Source organism: Elgaria multicarinata, chromosome 5 (assembly GCF_023053635.1).
Source record: "Elgaria multicarinata webbii isolate HBS135686 ecotype San Diego chromosome 5, rElgMul1.1.pri, whole genome shotgun sequence".
NCBI lineage: Eukaryota > Metazoa > Chordata > Lepidosauria > Squamata > Anguidae > Elgaria > Elgaria multicarinata.
The window spans coordinates 22,792,008-22,819,250 of record NC_086175.1 but is presented as its reverse complement, the minus strand read 5'-3'; the positions used below and the strand labels follow the sequence as shown (position 1 = coordinate 22,819,250).

The window sequence follows — 27,243 nt, the reverse complement described above, 5'->3', positions numbered from 1 at the left end:
GGTGTGTAAAAGTAAATGAGGTGACCCCTTTCTTTCTTTTTCTGGCACCTCCTTCTCTCTCTCCCGCTCCTTCCACTTGTTTTTCCGTTGCAAAATAGACCCCTTTTAAACTGTCTTTAAAAGAAAGAAATGTGCCGCCATTTCCTGCTGTGCAGGAAAAGCTGTGTGATAAAAATGGCCCCTGAATGGGCCACGTGGTCGTTGCTGCTTCCTCTTCCTCTCCTGTATGAAGTGATCGTTACTAGTGTGGGACAGCAGCAAGAGGCCATAGCGACGGTAGAGAAATGCGAAAATCCACCCGTCTGATGCTGCTGCAAGCATCACAAGTTAGTTATACCTTAACTGTTAAGACAAGTTGAGAGTTTAAACCACAGTGGTGAATTATAGGGATTTTAGTTTTAGTATTTTGGGTTTTTAAAGAGAACACACATAACTGAAATCAGCCCATCTCTGTCCTAAAGATTATATAAGCCTTTATAAATAGATGGGCAAAGCACTTCTGTCTAGGATTGCAGTATGAAAGACATTATTGCAGCACAGAAACCTAATGTCCCTGTTGAAACATTTGGGCATGTCTACACCATGCCTTATCCTGGGGATTGTCCCGGGATCATCCCTGTGTATCCACATGACACACACGGGATCCTGGGGGGAGGGAGGGAAGATCCCTCAATTTCCCCAGGATAACCGGGGTTGCTTTTAGCCTGATTTTCCCCGTGGTCTCAGGATCATCCCAAGACAGCAGGAGGTGTGGGCAACCATCCCGTTTTCGTCCCTGCTCCTCACGAGTAAACACGGGAATGGAGCTCTTCAGGCGCTCTGTGCCCATTGGAAGTGGGGAGGGAAGCCGGGTCGGGGCTTTTCTTTTTTTTACCTTTTAATTTTCTCTGGAGCACAAATGCGCTCCAGCTCTTCTTGTCTGTAAAATAAAATGGCCGCCATGATGGGCACAATGCTCAGGACATCATGCAGCCCATGTGGATTGAGGGGGAGGATCTCACGGTCAACATATTGCGAGATCCTCCCCCTCCCCTCCCCTCCCCTGGTGTAGACATGCCCTTTCTGACTTACAGAAAGTGACCACAGGCCAAACATTTCAGAACAGCCTCAAGCATGGAGACCCCTTCAGCAGGCTCACGACTGAATGAGCAGCTGCTCTGTCCTTTTATCTCCTTCACAGCCTTGCAATTGTCTCTGTGGTGTGAGAGCTGCTGCACTCTGGCTCCTTTTTGCACTATGACTGTAAAGTGAGGAGCCCAGGGGTCATGTGGCAGATTACTGAAGCTTCTCCCCATGCCAGCATTGCCCCTATTTATCCAGGGCCCCTGCTTTTATTGCCTTTTTGTTGTATTCCTATTGAACGCACTGTAATGCAATACTGTGATTTTAATGTCTTGCATGTACAGGCACTAGAAGGGTAGGATGGAAATGTCTATATAAATAAGATTGTTCCTTGGAGAGGTGACACTGGCAAGGGGATGAACTGCAGCAGATGCTCCTTCATGGTGCAAGGAGGGGACATACTATCGCAACTCTCACAGCTTAGCTGTAATATGTCCAGAGACCCTTACAGGTGCCTCTGCCACAAGTCCAATCCATACTCCTGTCTCCCAGTTCACTTGTTTTGGCAGGTCTTCAAAAATAGGGTGCAAATGTAATCATGCTGTCATCTCACTTTATCTTCCCAGAAAAATAGCCAGCCCAGTGGTTGGCTGCTATTTTCCCTGAAATGGAGACAGTCAGTGCTCAGCATTCCCGGCGGAGTCCAGGGGTTCAGGGGATGGGGAAATCTTCTTATCTTAAGGGTGGACTGGTCCTGCAATTACCATGGCAGAAGATCCTGGCAGGGGTGTATTTGTTCAAAGGAAGCTTTGAAAGTTTAAGGTCATGTCTTTATGTCAAAAGTAATAAGCACTTTAAAGAGAACAGATTGGTTTCTCAAGGAGAGTCCAATTACTTTGTATTTTTATTGTTAATTGCTGTATTAATTATACGGAATCACTGGAATGCTTCAAAATGCATTGCAGAAAAAAAAATCCCATTGAGCTTTCATTTGAGAAACCACGGCTTAAGGGAGAGCTCCTGTGACTGAATTAGGGAGATTAAAGAGAATTTGATCAGGGGAGGAAGTTGTGTACTTGCTACTTGGTTTCGAAGGTCTATTTACCACAGTGCTGGCATCTGTTCCACAAATAAGTCATTTATCCTACTTACCTGGCTACACTCATGACAGCTGCCAAAGAAATAAGAAGCAAAATTGAAAGAGGAAAAAATAACATTCTAAGTGGCAATTTAAAACAAATAGAGAGGTAACTCAAAGTACTGTATTTTCTCATATCCAGATTAAAGCAATAAGCCATATTTATGTTGCATTGCCAGTTATACATCATGGTAAATATATAAAGCGTACGCATAAGGTCATGAGTTAACTTATACCACCTCACTTGGAAGGGTCCTTCCTCACAGCAAGGCATCAGTGGGGAAGTGAACCTGGAGATCGCCTGTGCTGCCATGGCAAAGTATTGGCAGGTGGCTCATACTCTCCCACCAGCAGTGTGCGGTGGCAGCTCACACTCCCCTAACTCTTGGGAGTGGCATGTGGTGGCAGCTCACTCTCCACACACACACCCAGAAGCAGTGCATGGCAGTGGCCTGTGTTCCCCCTACCGCCAGAGACGGCAGTAGCAGCATCCTCCCATTTCAGGGTAGGCCTGCCGGAAGAGACTAGTCTTTATAGCAGTCTTAAATTTGGAGAGAGTGTTAAGTTGACTAATCTCCTCTGGCAAACCATTCCAAACCATTCCACAGTCTGGGGGTGACAGAAGAAAAGGTCCTCTGTGTAACAGTTGTCAGCCTAGTTTTAGCTGACTGAAGTAAGTTCTCCCCAGAGGACCTGAGTGTGCGGGGCATATTGTATGGGAGAAGGCGATCCTGCAGGTAACCTGGACCCAAACCATGTAGGGCTTAAAGGTAATGAACAACACTTTGTACTTCTCCTGGAAACTAATTGGCAGGCAGTAGAGTGATTTTAAATTTGGTGTATTATGGCCACCCCTAGATGTACCAGTGACTAACTAACTAATTGAAGTTTCCAAATTCAGAGGAGGCACACTATCCTTAGCTGACGCTGTTATTGAAGGCATAGAGAAATATATTTGGTTGTCATCGGCATACTGATAGCACCCGTCCCATGCCTCCAGATGATCTCTCCCAGTGGTTTCATGTAGATGTTAAACAGCATTGGGGATAGGATGGCACCTTGTGGTACACCATACAACAGCTCCTTTTTTGAGGAGCATCTATCCTCAAGCATCACCATCTGGAACCTACCCGAGAGGTAGGACCGGAACCACTGGAGCACATTGCCCCTGATTTCCAACCCCCACAGGCATTCCAGAAGGATATCATGGTTGATGGTACCGAAAGCCACTGAGAGGTCCAAAAGTACCAGCAGGGCCACACTCCCCATCAATACTCATGCGGAGATCATCCACTAAGGCGACCATAGTGGTCTGAACTCCATATCCTGCTCTGAAGCCTGTTTGAAATGAGTCTAGAAAAGTTGTATCACCCAAGACTGCTTGGAGTTGGAAGGTAACTGCCCTCTCGATCACCATGCCCAAAAGCGGAAGATGCCCAAGATAGGTTTCTGTTGTCTGTCCCATTATCACTAGAAAAACAGTGGATGGGTAAAAGAGCTTTTCTCTGGTGGCCCCATAGTTTGCTTGCTTTATTCATTTATTATCCTGCCTTATCACTAAAAAATAGTAGTCAATGTGGCTAACAAACAAATACAGATAATACAGAATTAAAACATAGAACATATCAATTAAACACTTCCCATAGAATATCAATAAAAAAAAGAAATGCAACACCTACCAGATTAAAATCTACTTTTGCAACATGTCATCTTAAAAACAAGACAGAAGCTTCCGAACTTGTGGCTTCTGGGTTTCCAATGACCTGCTGGGCTGAAGCCAACAGGGCAGAAGGAGCAGTGGAGGCAATCTACACTTTCCTGCCTCCAATCAGTGCATTTTTTTTCACTACAATGCTTTTGGGTTTTTTGCCTGTCTAGCAACAGCACTGAAGAGAGGGAAGGAAGAAGGCTAGAAGAGGCTCGGGATAGTCCATATCCTGGCCTCTCCTCACTGCCCCCTTTTCTCCCTGTCTGAAGTTGATTTTCTGACCTTGGAGGGCAGCCAATGTGGTTCTTTCAACACCAGCTGCAAGGGGGTGAAGGTTCAGATCTCTGATTCCCCCTTCTGAGGTCAGAGCACTGTCTCCAACCTCGAAAGGGGGGAAACCGCCCAGAGAGCTTCAGCTATGGGGTGGCATATAAATGCAATAAATAAATAAATAAATATCCTATGCCCCCCCCTCAGACAATATCTAGGAGTCATAGGATTGCTCCCTAAATGAATTACTAGTGAAATGCCTTTGCCTTTGGAGCTAGCCTGGCCTCCCTGGGCAAGGAGTTCACGAGTTTGGCAGAAGCCACCCCAGTATTTTCATTTTACAACTCTACATAACTGCTATTACGAATTTAAACTGCAGAAATTTAGTTCCCTCTTGGTGTGTTTTTTTCCCATTGGCAAAGGTGCTTTTTCAATTTGGCTCACAAAATTTAGTGGCAGCATGCGAAATAAAGCCCATTATATCTTGTGCAGTTCCTATTCCAGCTGGAGGAACCAATGGCGAGATATTTCAATAGTGAGCCCTTTGCCTTGCTGGCAGCTTCTTGCAGACATTCCTGGATGTCCTTTCCTTCTCCCTCATATGTCTTTATCATTGTTTCATCTGCTGAGGTCTTGCTGCCCTTTTATTTCACAAGGGCCATCCATTTCAGCAAATAAGTTCCCAACTGACCTCTTGACTGCAAACAAAATATCTGACATTTTACCATTTTATGGTGTTCTAACCCTCTGAGAGCATGACTGAATTTTTCCCACGTACTGCTTTTTCCAATAAAACAGGGTGGAAGAGAAATAAAAAGGATTCTCCACCATGCCTTTGCACAGGTGGAAACAGGAGCTTGTTCTGTGATGTATAATACATAATATTACTGTGGAATTGTCTAAAGAGCAGCAGAGTTTAATACAGGGAAATGATTATAATAGGAACAAATAAATTAGTTTCTATTGAAGCCAGATGGTCATCTTCTGCTAATTAAAGTTTTTCTATTCCAAATGCCAATAAAAACAATGTGAATCTACTTGGGCGTAGGACGTCTTGATTTTTCATTTAGTTTGGTCAGCAACTCAAGTATGACAACTAGCATTCCGGATGGGTGTGCTATGGCACAAGAATTCCTACTTTCATTTATAATACACCTGAGGCAAGAATCAGCTCAGTGGTAAGGACAATGTGTCATTACAGATTCATCCTGCATTGCTTGATATCTTCAGGTGAATGTGCGACTCATTAACCATAATCCGTCTCAAAGATTCCCTCCAGGCTGTACCATTCTCTTTGTACGCTTTATTCATAACTCCTTGTAAATTGCGTGGTGGAGCCACTTCTATTGATACATCTTTGTGAACAGCCCAGAGAGCTCCGGCTATTGGGCGGTATAGAAATGTAATAAATAAATAAATAAATAAATCTTTGGAGCAAAGAAATTAAAGAGTCTAAAGTCAGTCCTGGTAGAAATTCTACTAATTTGAGTTTTATTGTAGGAATGAATCTGTTTCTTCACCAGTCCTAGGAAGGCCAAAAATGGTTTAACGAATAACAGGTTGTGATGGGATTCATCGTTGTTCTTAAGTCATTTATTATTATTATTTTATTATTATTTATTTATTTATTTATATAGCACCATCAATGTACATGGTGCTGTACAGAGTAAAACAATAAATAGCAAGACCCTGCCGCATAGGCTTACATTCTAATAAAATAATAATAAAACAATAAGGAGGGGAAGAGAATGCACCAAACAGGCAGTATAAAAGTCAGAGCAAAATCAAGTTTTAAAAGCTTTAGGAAAAAGAAAAGTTTTTAGCTGAACTTTAAAAGCTGTGATTGAACTTGTAGTTCTCAAATGTTCTGGAAGAGCGTTCCAGGCGTAAGGGGCAGGCGAAGAAAATGGACGAAGCCGAGCAAGGGAAGTAGAGACCCTTGGGCAGGTGATAAACATGGCATCAGAGGAGCGAAGAGCAAGAGCGGGGCAATAGTGTGAGATGAGAGAGGAGAGAGGAAAGATAGGAAGGAGCTAGACAGTGAAAAGCTTTGTAGGTCAACAGGAGAAGTTTATATTGGATTCTGAAGTGAATTGGAAGCCAATGAAGAGATTTCAGAAGTGGAGTTACATGGTCAGAGCGGCGAGCCAAGAAGATGATCTTAGCAGCAGAGTGGTGAACAGAAACCAACGGACTGATGTGAGAAGAAGGAAGGCCAGTGAGAAGAAGGTTGCAGTAGTCCAACCGAGAAATAACCAATGCATGAACAAGAGTCTTGGCAGAAGAGACAGACAAAAATGATAGAATCCTGGCAATATTATACAGGAAGAAACGACAGGATTTAGCTACTGCCTCAATATGAGGAATAAAGGAGAGCGAGGAATCAAATATAAAGCCAAGACTACGAGCTTCCTTGACTGGAGTAAGTGTAACATCATTGACAGTAAGAGAGAATGAGAGATGAGGAGAAGGTTTAGGAGGAGAAGGTTTATGTTTCATCTTTATCTTTGGGATGTACTGGAACTTGAATTGATATATCTTCTTTGTTGGATAAAAAATAAAAAGCAACCCTTCAGAGGGTCACATGACCTTTCTTTAGTAGTTAATGCTAGCAACTCCAAAATATTATTTCTAATTATTATTGTTTACATGTATATAACTTTTCAACCCAAAGATCCCCCTTTACCATACACAGTATATTTGAAAATACTGTGTTCTCTACATGTGGTTGTAGTATAGACAATATTAATGATTTCAAGTGTTTACAGATTTTCTCTTTTCTGCTCTGACTAGCTGACCTGGTTTTCTGTTTTTAGTCATTGCGGTTATTTAAATTTACAGAACATAGATAAACATTGCAGCCCCATTCACACATACCTCTAGCAGCTGGGGTGAAAAAAACTCTTTCCAGCGGTTGATGTCCCAGTCTACTGCAGTGCAAATGTTTTTCTTGCCACAAATGCACTGTTAGAGAAGCCAGTGATGGAAAACTGTACTGTACAGTTTTTGAATGGAAACATGTTGGGCTGGTGTTGGACTACACCGTTTCAATGGCTCTTTTAGCATGGATTCTGTGGGTCAGTTTGCACAATCACTGCATCCTACTGTGGCTTATTTAAACTATGGTGAGTTGCAGCACTTATGGATGGCCGTTTTTAATATTCATTCCTCAATGGGGGTTTCCAGTGGTTTGTCATGTCATTCACAACCAGAAGGCAGGGGTTGTTTAAGGGTCAAACAACCTTCAAGTAATCCTAGAACAAATCATGGGTTATTTGAGGGGGTTTTTTAACCTCAGACAGCCCTTGATACAACAAACCATGCCAACTCCTGCTGGGGGTTGAATATTCAAAATGGCCATCCACACGTACTGCAACCCACTGTGGCTTAAATGACCCCTGGTGGCGATCATGCAAACCTGATCTATATGTGCTGGTTAATAAAAAGATCACAGCCATCCAGGAGCTGACCATGTATTGGAGACACCCGGATAGATGAAGCGGGTGGAGTGAATCTCTCCCAATTTTCACTACCAGGTTTCAAAGTCTAGCACCAGGCAAGGCTCAAGGGGCAGAAAGGCAGGGCTGTGGTGGTCTATCATGAGTCTATCCCCCTTCCAGATGCTCTGTTCAGCAGTCTCCAGGTTTTGAGTGTCTATTATTGATGCTGGGTGTGCAGGACAGGACAGGGCTTTTGTTAGTGTCCCATCCACCCTGTTGCCCAACAGTCTCCCTGCCTGAGCCAGCTGGGTCTATTGACGCTGGAGGACTTTACTTTGTAATATTTATTCATGAATAAGTCTCATTCATCAAAGGCCCTTTCCAGTGTTAATTTAAAGTTTCCTGTTGCAGACTTGGGGCATTTTCTTGCTTCCTTTTTACTGCAGTTGGGCAATTGATGATGAATTGTTTCTTGCCCCTTATTAATCAGCTTTCTGCTCCCCATGAGGTGGTTAGAAGACAATTACTAGTTTCCCTGCATTCCTTTTTCTTTCTTGCCTTTTCTAGTGAAATAGTGCTATTTTACCATTAAAATTGCATAAATTAAAGCTGTTTTGCTGACAGAGGGCAATTTATCAGTAATACCCTAGCAATGTTTAAACACAAAGCAAGAAAATTGTCAGAAACTGCAAACAGAAACTCTTAATTAAATGCAATCACTCTGAAAAGCATCAGCATTTATTTATTTATTTTATTAAAAATATTTCTTGGCTGCTGTTCAATGCAGAACCCTTCTGAGTGCAGCATATGACAATAAAACACATAAAACTGATTATTATATTAAAAATGAGAAAAACACAATAAAACCTAAAGAACACAATAAACAGCAACGACAAAACCAACACTAAAAACAGGAACGAAAACAGCAACAACAGCACTCATATCAGGAGAAGACCACAGTAGAATAATGCAATATTTATTTTCTCAAAAGCTTTTCAGTATCTTTGGGACTTATTTCATTCATACATTGGTAAATTGCTGAAAGACATTTCAGTGGTTCATATTTTTCTGAAAGCCAGATCTTCTGTTGTGGGTGCCCTGCTGTTTAATCTCAGTGCAGGTTATGGGTCTGTTGTGTTTCCTGCTACATAGGTACATCTACTATGTACCATCTAATACCAATGAATACCAATACAAACATACTTCTAATACCAATGAATAAGTATAGGGTCTGTTGAATGGGGGTTATAGCAGTCTACAGAAGTTATGTCTGAACTGAGCATTTCATCACACATCATTAGTGCATAGTAATGAAGCAACACTGATTTATTTATTTATTTATTGCACTTATATACCGCTCCCTTAGCCAGGGCTCTCTGGGCGGTTTACAAAAATTCTAAAATTAAGATAAAAACGAGTATACAAAATTTAAAATTCTAAAACACAGAACATACACACATAAAGCATTAAAAACATGTGGGTGATTAAGATGTGCCGCCATATGCCTGGGCAAAGAGGAAAGTCTTAACCTGGCGCCAGAAAGATAGCAGCGTTGGTGCCAGGCGAGCCTCGTCAGGGAGATCATTCCATAGTCTGGGGGCCACCGAAAAGGCCCTGTCCTATGTTCAGAGAGGTCCATAATTTATGTGCTGATGAACGATTCTGAAATTACAGTTGAAATGTGTAAATGTTACTTGAAAATTATTAAGTGTATGTCTGTTTCAGTATTAAGACATGTTGGATGGGGTAAGAGATGTTCCAATTAAAATGTGTGAATGTGTCTTGGCATTGGGAAAGTTGTGTGTTGAACCACTCTTAGGATGCATTGTCTGTCTGTTCTTAAAATAGGTAAAAAGGAACTTCTTTTGCTGGGTTTGGATGACACAATAGTCAATGGTTGATTAAATAGTCCACAGTTGACTAAATAGTCCACGGTTGACTATTGTGTTGTGTGGTGAGCATTTTCCACACAGTGGTTGGTTTTTTCACAGAAATAACCAACGGAAATAATCAATGGTGTGCACAACTGTTGATTACTGTGTCATGTGGCGGGCTCCGTTGATTATTTCACGTGCCTACAGAGTCGTGAAGCAAGAGCGGCAGAAACCCCTGCCACTCTTGCCCAGCAGGGCTCTGTAGGCATGTGCCATTCATCCCGGAAAGCGCGCGGGGAGCTGCTGATTGTGCGGCTTCCCACACACTTCGCAGGACGCACACAAACGGAGGGGTGTAAGGATCTATCTTGCAGCTGCAGTGTCAAACTGCAGGAGAAATTCCCCCCGCCCCAATATCCGAAGCCCATTTGTGGATATTGGCAGGGCGCAGAGGGAGACGCTTGCTGTCTCCTTCCGCACTCTGCCGATATCCACACATGGGGTTGTTTCCATCCCCCCAACCCCATTTACAAATGGATAGTGTGGTGTGGTGGAAGGATACTCTCGCCTGTCTCTGTCCTTGACAGCGTCAGGTGCACATATTCATTCCCCCCTCCACTATCCATTTGGACATGGGGTTAGGGGGATGCTTCCATCCCCGCAACTCCATTTCCAAATGGATATAGTGTGGTGTGGCAGAGGGATATCAGGGATGGAACGTGCATGTGGCACCCCTCCTAGGGACGGGATGCACAAGTCCCGGAGAACATGGGGGCGCTGTGATCATCCATGCTGCACTGGTTCCCATGAGAATCCCCCTTCGTGCCGGGTCCCCCCACCATCAGAACAGGAGAAGGAGAGCATGGCGCTAGGTACTGACAGTGGGGGGACCCAGCACAAAGGGGATTCTCATGGGTACCAGTGCCGCTATTTGGTGGGGAGGACAGAGAAGGGTTTGGGGGTGGGCAATAGTCAACCCTGTGCTAATAGTCAACTCCACTGATGACGATTCAGGGGCGTACTCAAGATGACATGATAATAGTCATCTGTGGAGTTGACTATTAGCACAGGGTTGACTATTGTGTCGTCCGAATGTGGCCTTTCAGTGTATTCTGAGAACCAGGCCTGCCTCATTTTTTCCTTCCTTGCTGGCTAAACCATTGGAGTAAATACTGTAGTTTCATGGAAAGTGGAAGGATCTAACGGTCTACTCACTACTTGCTGTTACTCGCTGCTGGTCTGCTTACGCTATTGAAGTACTGTAGCAGAATATGCACTGGAATATGTGTTGAGCCACTCTTAGGATCCATGGAAAACCAACTAAAACTTTGAGTAACAGTTCTTTATGAATCATTTGCCAAAGAAGGGTAAGCGTAAGGAGACTGTTACCTGCACACAAGTTCATGGCAGCTAGCAGTGCAATTTTAATTACAGGCCTGCTGAATCCAGCTCACCAGCCATGTATATGGATGCCTTCTGGAAGTTTGGTAAAGCTCCTGGTTTTTTTCCTGCCTTCCCAAGGCTGTGAAAACAAGGGGGTTGTCAAGCACCAGGCAGGCCACCATACATAGTTGGTGAGTTGCATTCAGTGTTGAAAGCCACATGTTGTGCAGGTCTGCTAATTAGCAGAGAATAGTTACAGCACAAGACAATGTCTCATGGGCTCCTCCTTGTTGCTCTCACTGCAGCATACACCCTCCCCAGCACTGCCCGCTCTTCCCCACTGTCAGGCAAGCCTTACCAAAAGAAGCCAGGAGTTGTCTGGAGAAATCTAAGGAACGCTATCAGTGGATCTGATGTGAGAGATTCATAATTTATTAACATATTGTTTGCAGAGAGATGACTCAGGCGGAGATCTATTTTTGTGCAGGCCCATCTGCGTTAACTTCAACCGTGAACCTTTGCTTGGCTGTTCCCTTATTATTTTTGTTTGAGCTCAGTAATTTAGGGCAAGTGATTGCTGAATAATCCCTTCAGTAATGAGGAGCACAGGAGAGACTGTTTTAAGGATATTCAATTTTGCTTCTTGCGAATTAACAAGTGTGCATGGATAGGATATACAGACTCTCAGGAGAAGTGAGTGTAGGAACTATTTTAACATCTTTCAGATTCTAGGCCAGCAATAATAATAGATCAGTGTCTGTTTTATCTTCCTAAGCAACAAAGCATTCTATTTCTATAAATTATTCCCATTAAATCCCATTAGCGTGTTGGCTAATGGCAGCTCGTCTTCTTCTTTTCCCCTTTCAGTAGGGGTTCCGCAAGGCTCGGTGCTTGGCCCGTTGTTGTTTTCTTTATACATGTTGTCCTTGGGTAATCTTATTCAATCTCATGGCCTCCAATATCATCTGTATGCCGATGATACACAATTATATCTTTCATCTCCGGAACTTTCTCCTGATGTTCATGATCGTATCTCGGCATGCCTTTCAGATATCTCAGCTTGGTTTATTTATTTATTTATTTATTTATTACATTTTTATACCGCCCAATAGCCGAAGCTCTCTGGGCGGTTCACAAAAATTAAAACCACAGTAAAACACCCAACAGTTTAAAACACAATTACGAAATACAGTATAAAAAGCGCAACCAGGATAAAACCACACAGCAAAGTTGATATAGGATTAAAATACAGAGTTAAAACAGTAAAATTTAAATTTAAGTTAAAATTAAGTGTTAAAATACTGAGTGAATAAAAAGGGTTGAAATAAAAGGGTGAATAAATAAAAAGGGTGAATAAAAGCTTGGTTGCTTCATCGTCGTTTGAAACTTAATATGGCAAAGACTGAATTGCTTGTTTTTCCTCCTAAACCTTCTCCTCATCTCTCATTCTCTCTTACTGTCAATGATGTTACGCTTACTCCAGTCAAGGAAGCTCATAGTCTTGGCTTTATATTTGATTCCTCGCTCTCCTTTATTCCTCATATTGAGGCAGTAGCTGAATCCTGTCATTTTTTCCTGTATAATATTGCCAGGATTCGATCATTTTTGTCTGTCTCTTCTGCCAAGACTCTTGTTCATGCATTGGTTATTTCTCGGTTGGACTACTGCAACCTTCTTCTCATTGGCCTTCCTTCTTCTCACATCAGTTCGTTGGTTTCTGTTCACCACTCTGCTGCTAAGATCATCTTCTTGGCTCGCCGCTCTGACCATGTTACTCCACTTCTGAAATCTCTTCATTGGCTTCCAATTCACCTCAGAATCCAATATAAACTTCTCCTGTTAACCTACAAAGCTTTTCACGGTCTAGCTCCTTTCTATCTTTCCTCTCTCATCTCACACTATTGCCCCGCTCATGCTCTTCGCTCCTCTGATGCCATGTTTCTTACCTGCCCAAGGGTCTCTACTTCCCTTGCTTGGCTTTGTCCATTTTCTTCCGCTGCCCCTTACGCCTGGAGCGCTCTTCCAGATCATTTGCGAACTACAAGTTCAATCGCAGCTTTTAAAGCTCAGCTAAAAACTTTTCTTTTTTCTAAAGCTTTTAAAACTTGATTTTGATCGGACTTTTATACTGTTAGTTTTACTCTACCCTGTGCCTGTTTGGTGCATTCTCTTCCCCTTATTGTTTTATTATGATTTTATTAGAATGTAAGCCTATGCGGCAGGGTTTTGCTATTTTATTATTTTACTCTGTACAGCACCATGTACATTGATGGTGCTATATAAATAAATAATAATAATAATAATGCAATTAGTGTTATAAAACATTTTTTTAAATGGAAAATCCAGTCATGGGCCTCTCGCTGCCGCCTCTAATTTGCCTCTCATAGACGAGTATGTATCAGGATGCTCTAACTAAAAACAGTATTCCTTTTGTACAGATAAAATCATTTGAGCTGGAATGATATCATTATCCAATTTATTTATTTATTTATTTAGAATATTTATATACCGCTCCCCATTGAAAAATTTCGGAGCGGTGTACAAGGTAAAATGAAAATAAAAACAGAATAAAACAGTTAAAACAAAATTTAAAAAGAAGCAAAAATCCAATGTGGAACATGACAATGCACCACTATATCCTAATGTATTTCCTTATTTCTTTCAGGAACTTCTATTACATCACAATGCTGAGGGACCCTGTGTCACGTTACTTGAGTGAATGGAAACATGTCCAAAGAGGTGCAACATGGAAGACCTCCCTCCACATGTGTGATGGGAGGAGTCCCACACCAGAGGAGCTGCCTATGTGTTACCTAGGAGATGACTGGTCTGGGGTCAGCTTACAGGAGTTCATGAATTGTGGCCACAACCTGGCTAACAACCGCCAGGTACGCATGCTAGCCGACCTCAGCCTGGTGGGATGTTACAATTTGACCTTTATGAATGAGAGTGAAAGAAATATGATCCTTCTCCAAAGCGCCAAGAACAACCTAAAAAACATGGCCTTTTTTGGACTCACAGAATTTCAGAGAAAAACTCAGTATCTCTTTGAGAGGACATTTAACCTGGAGTTCATTTCCCCTTTCACTCAGTATAATATTACACGAGCCTCTAATGTGGATATCAGTGAGTCAGTGCGGAAGCGCATAGAAGAACTGAACTTTCTGGATATGCAGCTATATGAATATGCTAAAGACCTATTTCTGCAACGCTTTCAGTATGCTAAACAAGAAGAGCATGAACAAAATCGCCAAAAACGACGTGAGGAGCGGAAAATATTGCGTGAGCAGAAGGTCCATGAATGGCAAAAGGAAGAAGAAGTCAAAGAAATAGCTGTTACTGAGGATTATAACAGTCAGGTGGAACGGTGGTGAATTGCCCTCGTGTGTGTACGTACATAGACAGACATGTATATACATACACACAGAGACACTAATACTGTGTTGAACTTACATATACCGTGGTGAATTAATATGTAGAACTCCTGTTATTTTGATGAGACAGAGTCTCTCAGCCACCCTTCAACATGTTATGTTTTTATAGATTTTGTCACACAAGGAAACAGCATATTGCCCTTTCCAGGACATGTTAATCAGTATGATTCAACTGGCTGTTGAATAGTTCACTATTCCAAACAATTCATTGTTTTTGCCTTGGAGTCAAGGTTTTTCTTAATGGCAATTAGGAAAGATAGTGGACGTTCTTTGAAAAATAATGTCACGGTGACTGGGTTTGCACATAACGACAACCCATGGTTTAAACAACCCATGGGTTGTTGTGCATGAACAGGAGAGAGAGCGGGAGAGCACTGCCTCCCATGTGTCCACCACTTCTGCTTTTATGATTGGCTTGTTCATAGATGGTTGAGCGTGACGTGTGAACCCAGACTGATGGGTTGTTAGGGGCTAAACAAACCAGCAGTTAACCCCACTTATCCCCAACAGCTGGTGGTCTGTTTAACTCATGGGCTGTTATTGTGTGTGAACTGCCCCAGTATGAATTTCCCTTTTATAAAATGATTTTCCAAGGTTGGTCATGTTTGTGAGGCCGAACGGCACAGGCTGACACAATAACTTAAGAAATCCTGGAGATGACATGGGGATTTTGAAAGCACAAAAGGCGGGGCAGTTGGCTTGCATGTCTTGATAACATTTTCTTTGAGGTGATTCCATAAGGGAGGGGGTCCTAAAAGGACCAGTCTTGTGGTAGGATACTAAAGTACTGAACTGCATATATATTTCCAAATTTGTTTACAAAGCTTCCCATGACAGTGGGGTTTTTTTATATGACTTCCTTCCAGACAACTTCTTGAAAGCATAGCAGTCCCAAGTGTGGGAAAACCACAAGAGGTTACAATGTTTGTGTGCCCCCCCTCCCCTAGTTCTTTTTAACATAATGTATCATTAGGGGATTCTTCAACAGTGAGCAGGGCTTGAAACGTAAGGCTCAAGTACATATTTACAAGGTTTTATTCGGATTTCAGATGAAAACGTAGGTTTCAGTAACAAGACTCCAATTTTTATGGCAAAACTAGAAACAGAGGTGACAAAACCCCAAAACATTTATGTCAGGGATCATATTCTGCTCCCAACTTTGGGCAAGACCCATGCCATTTTAATGATTAAAACTGAGGGGATTTAGAATACATTAATTTTTAATTCAGTCACTTAAAATATTGAATACCAGTTAAATTAAAATTAGGTGAACCTTCCTTGCATCATTTTGCTTTAAGATTCCTATACTTAGTTATATTTTCTGATTTTCATTTGCTTTAGCAATATCTTCTGGCATAATACTGTGCTTAAAGCTATGTTTTGAGGCACTTTTAAAATGCTTCATGCATTGTATTTCAGAATTTAAGCGGTCATGTTTGAATGGCTTTCCATATGTCTGCTAATCAGATGGAAAACAAAACAACTAGGATAAGCAAACCCAATTGCACACAGAACTGGGTTTTGGGACAAGCGGATTTTCTTTTCTCAACTGTGGGTGACCTTTGGTGTGTGTTTTAAAAGAAATGGCAGTTATTATTTTTCACATATACATAAGGTATGCCGCTTTACCAGCTAATAGTGTTATTGCTGGAGGTCTGGAATATTTGGAAAACCAAGCCCAATTCTGTTTTTGCCCACTTCGTTGGGTCCTGGCACCATTTGCAGCAGCGAAGGGAAACATTAAAAGGGCAAAAAAGAAGGGCATCAAATTGACAGTGTATAGAAGAGGTAGTTGGTAGCAAAATTGGCATAAGGGGACCAATGTCCAGAGACACTGGGGAGCAGGCAGAAATTAGGAGACACCAGTACTTCTCCACGAAATCACATGCTAACAAAAGCTCCTATTTGTGGCCATGGTTAGGTCCCTTCCCCCCCCCCCCAGTCCTTGCCGTAAATGTCTCTGGGCCTGTTCAGACAACATGATAAGCCATGGTTAGGCTGCTAACTCGTACAGGAAGTGGTTAATGACCATGTTTAAATTGTGGTTATGTAGCCACCATGGTTAGGAATGATTCACATGGCATGCCAAGTCATGGTTCACATGACACACTAAGCCATAATGCTTAGCTCACAACACTTAACCATCACTTAGCTTGTTGTCTGAACAGGGCCTCTAAGAGCACAATCCTATCCATGTTTAGACAGAAAAAACCCGACAATTCACAGCATGCCCCAGCCAGCATGGTGACATGCCCTGATGATTAGGCTGTGTGGGTAGCTTAGAGTTATGTAGTTGTTCCATGCATGAAAAAACAACAAAATACTATTTGTTTGGTTTAAAAAAAAAAAAAAGGAAATGTTTCTTCCTAATTCAGGGGTTTCACCCTACAACAGTCTTGAACCATCAGCCAGCTACTTAGCAGGCAGAGCCAATGTGACTTGCAGGTTATCACACCCCTGCCAGCTCAGCCATGCAAATCCTGATTGGATATTTGTTTCCTAGGGATAAAATCTTCAGGTCAAGCAATAGTGACTTGCATTCAAACCTTTGACCTGTATTTTCCAGCCTATCTTCAGGTCCTGCCTGTTTTCAACCTTGTGCTATAGCCCACTCTCCAATACTTGCCTCCTGGCTTTGACCCATCCCTTCCTGACCTTTATCCTGGTTCTTTCTAGTGCCTGTCGCTTTTGATCCGATTGCTTTTTGGGGTTGCTTCCTCCGGCTCTCCCATGCACTCATCTGTTCTTGATGGCTCTTCTTCCATGAACCCCCTGATCCATGATCTTTGATTACTAGGGCTCTGGTTCTGCCAGGACTTTCAGAGGACTTACACCTGAAACGGAATGTTTCTATTTGATGCAGAATTATTATTATTATTATTATTATTATTATTATTTATTTATTTATTTATATAGCACCATCAATGTACATGGTGCTGTACAGAGTAAAACAGTAAATAGCAAGACTCTGCCGCATAGGCTTACAATCTAATATGAAAATGCTTCCATCTGAATTGTTAAATAGGCACCATTTTACCTGATTCATAAACTGAGCAAAACCTTTGCTTGACTCATGAGATTGTCTAATGAAGCTTTCAGTAATCAATCAGTCTGTGCCTGATAAAATCAGCAGCATGTTTGGATGCAACTAGGCATGATGTAGGAGATCCATGATTAAGATCTCCCATGTTTTTAATTAAAATTGCAAATCAGTGGCTTTGTAGAAGGAAGGCTCCAGTCATTTTCCTTTGCCTATTTCCCAAATAAAACCATTCCCAGAAACTACAGTATTCTTTGCTTTGTGGGGGAAACATATGATACCTGTACATTTTCCCACCGTATAGCAAATAGCAGCTTGGGGGATTCCATTTTGATTGGGAAAACAGCTGTGGGCGAGAACTAACACCTCTTCCCTTGTGATCCAGTCTCACCTCTCCATATGGCTTCTATTTCTTTTTTTAACAGAGGGAGTGTCTAATCACAGCTCTTCCACAGTACATCAATTTCTGCCCTTTGTCTAATTCATGAAACATTTCTATTTTGATGATGAAAATGCCTTTTCTTAATTTATTAAAACCTTTGTTTAATTAATTAGGCAGTGACGTGGGAAGTCTGTAAGTCAAGCAGAGGTATTGCTTCACTCATTCAATTTCACAAGCCTGGCAGAAGCTTTGCTTATTTCTCAAATTAGGCAAACGTGTCACCACTGCTATGAATTAGTCAGACAAGTAAATCATACAGCTTCATGACTCAAGTAGAGGTATTCCCGATTTTATGAATTAGGAAGATGTGTTTAATTTAAAAAACATCAAAAGGGACTGCCTAATTCATAACCTAAAACAACATTTTGCTTATTCCATTAACAAAACAGATTCGCTAATTTAGCATACTCGCCTTAGGCGAGTAATCTTTAAAACCCCATTTGTAATCTAATTGTTATTCACCAACCTTTAAAAGCTACAAAAGAGCTTCTAAGTCCTTTTATGTTCTCCATCATAATTTGTTGAGAGCCTGTGTCATATCAGCAAAAAAGATGTTTATCTATAAACAGAGAGCCAGATTCACAGCTTGCTTCTTCAAGATTTCAATTTATGGTTTCACTGCTAATATTTTAGTGCTGCTTCAAATAAGGTCAGAAATTAGCTAATGATGTCAATTCACAGTACAAACATCAGGTTTAATCCTATATGCAAATAGCAAACACTTTCTTCAAGTGTGGATCCTTATTTAGCCAAAATGGCACCACTTTGCACACGAGTGAGGTATTACCAGGTTCAGGTAAAACACAAGTTTGCAGAAGTACCACCACCACCCCCGCAAAAAAAACCCAACACATTTTTAGAAAAAAGTAAGGGGGAAAAAACGAACAAACCCAAAACAGACCAGTGGGGAACTGGTTATGCTCAGCAGCCAGAGAATGCTGGCTGGGGAGCGGGGGCAGAACAGAATACCACAACAAGAACAAATGGAATAGAGTATCTCAAAAGAGGTCATGGTTGGCTGGAACCCGGAAGAGAAGCATTCTACACTGGAAGATGTTACAGATACTACACTTTTTAAATAATATTGAAACGAAGGCCTTGGCTAGACCTAAGGTTTATCCCGGAGTCGTCCCTGCCTGGTCCTGGGATATCCTGTGTGTCATTTACATGAACAGGGATGACCCCAGTCTAGCTAAGGCCAAAGCAAGTTGTTTTGATACTAAAATAAAACCTGGATGTTCCTTCTACCAGGGTGCTGCAAAAGAAATCTCTCCCCTGTAGGAACTATATGCTTCTTGTTCTTTTACTTGGTGTGCCCAGTACAAGGACTGCATCTTTTCAGTAATAATTGGCTGGAGGTCCCGACTGAAAAAAAGTTCTCCACCGTACGGAGTTATATTTAGCAACTAATGAATCAATACCTCTTCGTAGTCTGGGTTTTCTCTGTAACTGTCAATTTACTCTAATATATGAGTTTATGTGGAAACCCACATTTTTTCTGCACCAAGAGTTTGTACAGGCTGCATAGTCTCACAGGACTTTGAGTAGTGATGAGATTATAACACTGCAGTTCAAAATCTCATTGTACAGTTTATTTTAGGGAAACAAGTCCATGGTAAAAACGAAAGCCAAACAGCCCTGGTTTTTGTGGACATTGTCTTCAAAACGAGAGCCCTGTGGATCTAAACTGGTCCAGCTGCGAGAAGAATGGAGCTCAAAACAGTGCAATTGTTTTTACTTGTACCCATTTTAACCTATAGACTTAGGTAGGGAAATATAAATGAAGTGAATTCCTGTTTTGAAGGTTCACAATTTAAAGTGTACAGGGAGAAGAAGGAGGAATTAACAGAAGAAAACAGAGAAAAACAAATATAATTTTTATAGCACAACTTGATTTTTATACCACGGGCTCAGTTACATTTGATTTGGATAATTTGTCGGTTCTCCCTTTCCATTTGTTTCTACTTCCTTAGCTCTACCACAGGAACCTTCTCTCCTTATAGCTTATACTATTCATCTACATTGGATTGAACTGATTTTTCCCACTATGTAATTGCCATAGAGTGAGACCAATGACAACAGTTATCTGTTTCTGTCTCAAGTCAGCAGCTCTCTATGTGCATTGTATATTGTGTGCATCTTATTTGGGGATATTGTGTGGCTTTCAGATACAGATCTGGACACAGGCACATTTTTATTCTTTTCTCAATAAACTTTTCAAGTACAGCTTGATAAATGAAACACATGTCTGAGAACCAGTTCTTACAATATGCCTGCCATGAAGAAGACACTGGAAATGCTTCAGCTCCACAAGTAAACCACTCCCACCACATTAAGAGTTTTTGCAATAGGCAGTGGTTAGAACTGACTTTCCAAATAATGGAGGCATTCAACATGGCAAGGGGTTCTTGCATGCCACAGATGTCACATGAAGCTGCTGTTATAAGCAGCTGAATGCAAGAATCAGACACAATCTACATAAAAAATTCATATGATTACAATGACCACATGGATCTAAATTGTACAGTCACAGTCTGAGAGTTGCACTCACAAAACTGCCGTCACAAGGCTAAGAATTGAGCATTGCCCAGCCATCACCTGAACATGTCATGGGCTTGCTCCAGTATGCTGCAGTAGTTCTCGGCTAGCAAGTGTGTTTTTGGAAACATGATGCATCCCCAATGCAAGGCAAAACCGGGTAGCTAAATTTGATCATAGGGCCTAGCTTGGATTGATTAAAAGCCATGTCATCTGCCAGCCATATCATCTGTTGGCCTCAGGGTTAAAGATGAGAGTCCAGAGGTGAGTGTGGACAAAATTGTCAAATTGTCAAAAATATATTTGAATCACATGAGTTTCAGTGATGCTCTCAAGTAATTGGCTTTGTTACATACAGCTGTTTCTGGCCCCTCTCAATAGTGGCTCCATGACTCAGACAGAGCATGATTTTGTTTAATGCTGGACACAGCTGTGAATGCAAATTATTCTGTCACTAAGTGATACTTCTGTTTGTTATTTTACCACTTCATTGGCTTTTCCACACATTACAGTAATTGGCTTTCTAAACTTATCGCTGATTTATGATGATTCATAAGAAGGGGCCCTTGTGGAAGTTCCTTGTGGGGCTGGAAACTGCTACACGTTCCAACCCCAGCATGCTTGAAACCTTTTGACACTCTTCATACACACAGAATGAGAAAACATGTCTGTCCCCAAGCAGGTTTCCAGAATTCCCATTAAAAATTGTAATCCATAAGAAGAAAATGTACCATATGAACTTGCAACCTATATAATCATTGTATACAATATTCTATATTTATTTATTTATTTATTTTTGCATTTATATCCCGCCTGTCTTCCTCCAAGGAACCCAAGGGCAGCGTAAATAATTCTCCTCCTCTCCATTTTTATCTTCACAACAACAACCCTGTGAGGTGGGTTGGGCTGTGAGTCTGTGACTGGCCCAAAGTCACTCAGTGGGTTTCCATGGCCAAATGGGGACTAGAACCCGGATCTCTCAGCTCCCAGTCTGACACTTTAGCCACTACACCACGCTAGCTCTATATAATGATTGTATACAATATTGTATGTTGTTATAACTACAATAGTGGATGAGTGGCTTGTGCTGCCACAGCTAAATCCATATTCCATGGCAGCAGAGCTGTCTAACTCAGATCCCTACCAAGGAACCTCCTTACCTGTTGATAGATCACAAGATTGCTCTGGAGATTGCCATGACTCTTATCTTAAACCTAACACAAACATCATTTTCCATGGGTAACAGCTCTGCTGCTAGGAGGCAAGAAGGTGAGCAATAGACTTCTTTCTTTCCCTGTATGCTTGTTAGTGACACCATCACCATCCTCCAGTTTGCAGAGATAGCAAATCACTGGTGTTTTGTCAGCTCCAGTTTGAAAATCATAAATTCCAATGGCTGGGCAAGAAAGGGGATAATTGAATGGGGTGGGGTGGGCAGTATTTAAAGGCATGAGATGGGCGTATGGTGAAAACATTGTATGAGAGCCAAATCAGGTTGGAGGCAAAAGCAAATCAGAATTCCCAGGCAGGGCCGGCGCTTTCATAGAGGCCAGTTAGGCAGCCGCCTAGAGCGCCAAGGTAAGGGGGCGCCGAACGGCACACCCGGAAGTCACCCTCCCACTCCCAGAGCTGCTCTGGCCGAGTGAGGGCAGCTTCCGGGTGCGCCGTTCCGAGGCATTCCGCCCCCCCCCCAGCGTCCCTGGCTTGGCTTCAGCTGGGCACTTGCCCATCAGCTGAAGCCAACCCGGGACACTGGGGGGCGGGGGCAGGTGACTCCACGTTCTGGACATCAGAACGTGGAGCCGTCTGACCGCCCTCCCCCAGCTTCCTGGCTTGGCTTTGGCTGGGCGCTCCCAGCCAAAGCCAAGCCGGGACGCTGGGGGAGGGGGAAGGAACAGCTCCACATTCTCACTTCCAGTGCGCGCCGGAAGTCAGAACGTGGAGCCATCTGCTTTTCGGCTTGGTTTCGGCTGGGCCCTCCCAGCCAAAGCCAAGCCAGGACGCTGGGGGGGGGGGGACGCGCGCGTGAGAACGGACGGAAGTGGAGCTGCCCGCCCACCCCACCAAGCCAGGAGGACTTCAGGCGAGGGACAGGTAACCTGTCTCCGCCTACCTGGGGTGGTGGGAGATACGGTGGGGTGGGGTGGAGTGTGTGAAAGCAGCTCACCTTGCCTAGGGCGCAAAAAAGCCTGGCACCGTCCCTGTTCCCAGGGGAGAAAGGAATGTGTTCTGTATCAGCAGGTTCTGATATAGAGTCCAGAATCTCTAGACTGTGCTTAAGTACTGTGGTAGGGTCCTTGGCAAATCCAAGATTAGTTCAAATAAATAATACTTCCAAGGAATAATAGTCTATTTGTAAGAATACATTTCTCAAAAGAGTACAGTTTTCTGCCATTTCCTTCTCAAAGCCTGGTCTCTTTCATGTGCATTTTCCAATTATCTTCCCCTCCATTTCCAGTCTTTTTCTCTGATTCAAGTGTGTCAAGTACTGCAAAAAAAAATGGGATTCTTTTTTTTCTTGCCATGATTTAGGCAAACAGCGAAGTTGACAAGTGACCGATTCTTCCTTTGGGATTCTTCCCTTGTTTATGTGCAATAGTGTGTATGGATTTTACTACTAGGCAATTGTATTGTGAATGTCCTATTGTTTTACTGCTGTAGAAGATAGTTTGCTGGACTGAGACTTTTTATGGATGTAAAGCACAATCTGATGAATATTTTTCATGTTAAATCATAGTGATGTCTAAAATAAGTTGTTTCCCCATACTTGTCAATGATTTTCAGTAAAAATGAGACAGCGTTTAGTAAACCTTTAAGGAAACTGTAAAAATGATTATGAAGAACAAATTTTATTGAATATAACTGGAGTGTGACTTAATTATAAACAGCAAATAAATATTGATTGCATTTGTAAAACAGGAAAAGTTTGTTCTGTAAAGTAAATATCAGAGGGAACAGACCGTGAATGTGGGTGGATAGCGGATCTTCCAATATACGGAATGGCTTAAAGTCCTGATAATCTGAATCACCCCTTCATCAAATTTGTCTGATCCTTGAGACTGGCTACTGGACAGAATATCCCTGCTTCAACCACCAAAGAGTAACACTTTGCTGAGTTAAGAAGCTCAGGGATACAAGTAAGGAATGTGCAACTTGGGGATGGGTCTCAGGATGTACTCCTGCTGCAGCAATACCACTGAAATTTGGCTAAGTAGAAGCAGCCAAAACAGAGGGGGGAACTTTGAAAATAAGCTAAATGTGGCCTTTTGAAGGCTCTGTAGCAGTTTGGCACTGAAAGTGGTCTTTCTTTCTTCTTCTTTTTGCTACTGCCACCACAACACCAAAATTCAGCAGCAGGTGCCACACAAGAGGACACAGGGCTACATGTGGCTCACAGGTCCATGGTTGCCTATAGATATGCTGCCCCCCAAAAATCATATTATAAGCACATCTAGATTGGGGTTAAACAATCATTTTTGAGGTAGTCCAAAGTTGGAGGTCAGCAGTTAATTATTTCTGCTGGATAACCAATAAAAAACAAATAACATTTGCCACTGGCAACAGAGAAAATAAAACCAACTCTATAGCATTTTTTAATTCACAGATTTAAAACTGAATTAAAATTTACAACATTAAAATTAAACATTTTAACAGCCGGGGAGCATAAAAGGGCCTTCATCTGGTGCTAAATTAGCATAAAAAGGCTCCAGGTCAGCCTCCCTTGGGAGAGCATTCCACAACCAGGCTGCCACCACTGAGAAGGCCCTATCTCTGGAAGGCAGCTATCTCACTTCATTTCACAAGGGTAACTGGAGCAGAATCTCTGTAGAGGCTGTCAAACAAGTTTAGCACTACAAAAATATGCAAAACTCATGAACAGATGTGGAATGTGTGTGCAAACCATGGGCAATGAGACTTCTGTATTATATATCTTCAACTCACTGAGGAAATCCTTGCTGCTACAAGAAAACCCATCCCCAGACATAAAGAAAGTGCTTTGCAGACATCTTTTCTTTCTTTTTTAATGGAACAAGAAAAATAGTAAGCAATTTCACCCTTCTACTGAATGGAATGCCAATAAGGCTGACACCATTTCACATCACCTAAATTTATCTTGCTAAGGATGATTCGTCAGTAGGGAAATTGTGAGGGGAGAAATGGAACAGGTAACAGCTTGGCAACAATGATTGTAAATATGCCCTGTGCTATTGTGAGCCCCTTCAAAAGTAGTTCTTGGGGGAGAGGGAGGAGAGAGAAAACATTTGACTTTGGCCAGATGCTTGTATTTCTATCCTCTCCACTCTCAAAAGTTCATTTCTTTTTTTAAAAAAGCATGGAAAATCTTACAATAAGGTGCTTACAGAAGGTTGGCTCCTGGCCCTAACACTCAAAAGACGTAGTGTGGCTCTTCTAGCCTTTTCTCCTTAACATTCTTTTTTGTAGTTTAAAAAAACATAGAAGAAGAAGTGGGAAAACATGGGAGGGTAGTAATTTATTTATTTATTACATTTTTATACCGCCCAATAGCCAAAGCTCTCTGGGCAGTTCACAAAAATTAAAACCATAATAAAACAACCAACAGTCTAAAAACACAAATACAAAATACAGTATAAAAAAGCACAACCAGGATAAAACCACACAGCAGAAATTGATATAAGATTAAAATACAGAATTAGAACAGTAAAAAATAAAATTAAGTGTTAAAATACCGAGAGAATATAAAGGTCTTCAGCTGGTGACGAAAGGAGTACAGTGTAGGCGCCAGGCGGACTTCTCTGGGGAGCTCATTCCACAGCCGGGGTGCCACAGTGGAGAAAGCCCTCCTCCTAGTAGCCACCTGCCTCACTTCCTTTGGCAGGGGCTCACGGAGAAGGGCCCCTGTAGATGATCTTAAGGTCCGGGCAGGTACATATGGGAGGAGGCGTTCCTTCAAATAACCTGGCCCAAAACAGTTTAGGACTTTGAATGTCAATACCAGCACTTTGAATCAGGCCCGGACCTGGACTGGCAGCCAATGAAGTTGTAAAAGGACTGGCGTAATGTGGTCTCGCCGGCCAGTCCCTGCTAGTAAACGGGCTGCCCTGTTTTGTACCTGCTGAAGTTTCTGGACCGTTTTCAAAGGCAGCCCCACGTATAATGCATTGCAGTAATCCAAACGAGAGGTGGAAGACAATGATGTCTGGACTGCTCCTCTTCCCATAAAATTATGTTAATGAGGCTGGGGATTGCACAATAGGAAGCACCCTTAGAGAGAAATACAATCGCTTTCTCAAGCCTACAATTTCAGAATCATCCAATAAAATTGTTTGTCTGTACATGGAATCCAACATAACCACCTTCACTCTCTGGCATAATATGCTGCATAAGACATACGGAATTAAGTACCACAGGATGCTGTTGGATTAGACAATTTAATGAAGGAAAGAACTGTCAGTGGCTATACAGTGGTGGCCAAAATTGTGGACACTTTTTGAAATTTTCATGTTTTGCAAGTTTGCATGCTTTTAGAAAATGTTCTGTTTCACGAAATTCAAAGGTTTATATATCAATTGAAAGACCTGATTCACGTAATACAACAATCCTGCTTCTTTTCCTGGGTGTCCAATCAACTCTTTTCTTTGGTGCCATTGCTCTATCTATGAAGTATGTACGTACACTTTTAATTTGAGAAATACTTCAAATATTCACACAATCTCCCATTGCGCTTCAGTTACAGAACAGCAAAACTGACTTTCCCCAATTTGAAACATGATGTATCGCAGCTACTGCCTTGTGATTGGTCCCCAGAACAAGGACTGTGATTGGCTAGTAGGGTTTGCAATTCCAATCCACTTCTTCAATAAATCACACCTGTGTTTGTTTTAGACTAAAGTAAGCATAAACTTTTTTGCATTCTGTTTTTTTTATTGAATTCAGCATTAAATTCTCTTTCAATTGATATATAAACATTTGAATTTTGTGAAACAGAACATTTTCTATAGGCATACAAAGTTGCAAAACATGAAAATTTCAGAAAGTGTCCACAATAGCCACCTCTCTAGGTCATAGTAGTTAAGAATGGAACCTCCATGTTCAGGAGCAATATATCTATCAACCAGATGTGTTTGTCAAACAAGAGCCGACCATTGTCTCTATCATGCCTTCCATGTGTGCTTCCTAGAGGTATCTGGATGACTACTATTAGACTAGCCCAGTTCAGGCATTCACCTGAATGCATGTGGGCTTAAGTGTGTCATGGGACAGGGAATACACTTTAAGACCTGGCCCCACTCTGCATGTCTCTGGGTGCGCCAGCCCTATTCCCATTAGTTCAGCCCTGGCTGCATTGAACTATGTTGAACCAGACCTTGCCATGTTGAACTGGCAAGAGCTGAAAAAGAGCTCTTCTCATGTTTGCCTGAATATGAGTGGAACTCTACGTGTGATCAGGAACCCTGATAAAACAGGATCCATGATCATGCTGTTGTCACACAGGTGAGTACCAGGGAAGGGGGCTGAACGTAAATAGGTTTGTCATATAGAGCAAACCTTGAACTTTTAACTGGTAGTATTTGGATAAATTCACTCCAACATCAAGGACTTGTCCTTACCACCTGTCACAAGACAAAGAAGACCGGTTCAAGAGAACTGAGCTATACTGGATCACTAGCGCATAATCAACACCACAAATGTCTTTCTGTTCCATGGTGTTCCACTGTGCTTCTAGAAGACTATAAATTCTGACCCAATCCCTTGAGAGGGAGTTGAGGGTAGTACAGTTTGAGCAAATTGTTGGCTTTTCGCTTTTGAAGTTCCTGGGGCCAGCGAGGGGATGTATTTAAGTATATTTTGTGTGGGTGTTTTTCAAAAAGAAAAAAAAAAAGACATATCATACTAGTGGCTGATTTTAATGTGTGTTTAATCCTATTTTGTAT

The 27,243-nt window shown here is 42.0% G+C and overlaps 1 protein-coding gene across 1 annotated transcript in view; it reads left to right on the top strand.

Annotated features, from left to right (window-relative positions):
• HS6ST3 (heparan sulfate 6-O-sulfotransferase 3) overlaps nucleotides 1-14,468 on the top strand; it is a 201,046-nt gene extending 186,578 nt beyond the window's left edge. Inside the window, exon 2 of the mRNA XM_063127401.1 lies at nucleotides 13,541-14,468. Within this exon, the coding sequence (XP_062983471.1) occupies nucleotides 13,541-14,249 (709 nt within the window). The 3' untranslated portion in view covers nucleotides 14,250-14,468. The remainder of the gene's footprint in view (nucleotides 1-13,540) is intronic.
• Nucleotides 14,469-27,243: the final 12,775 nt, after the last annotated feature.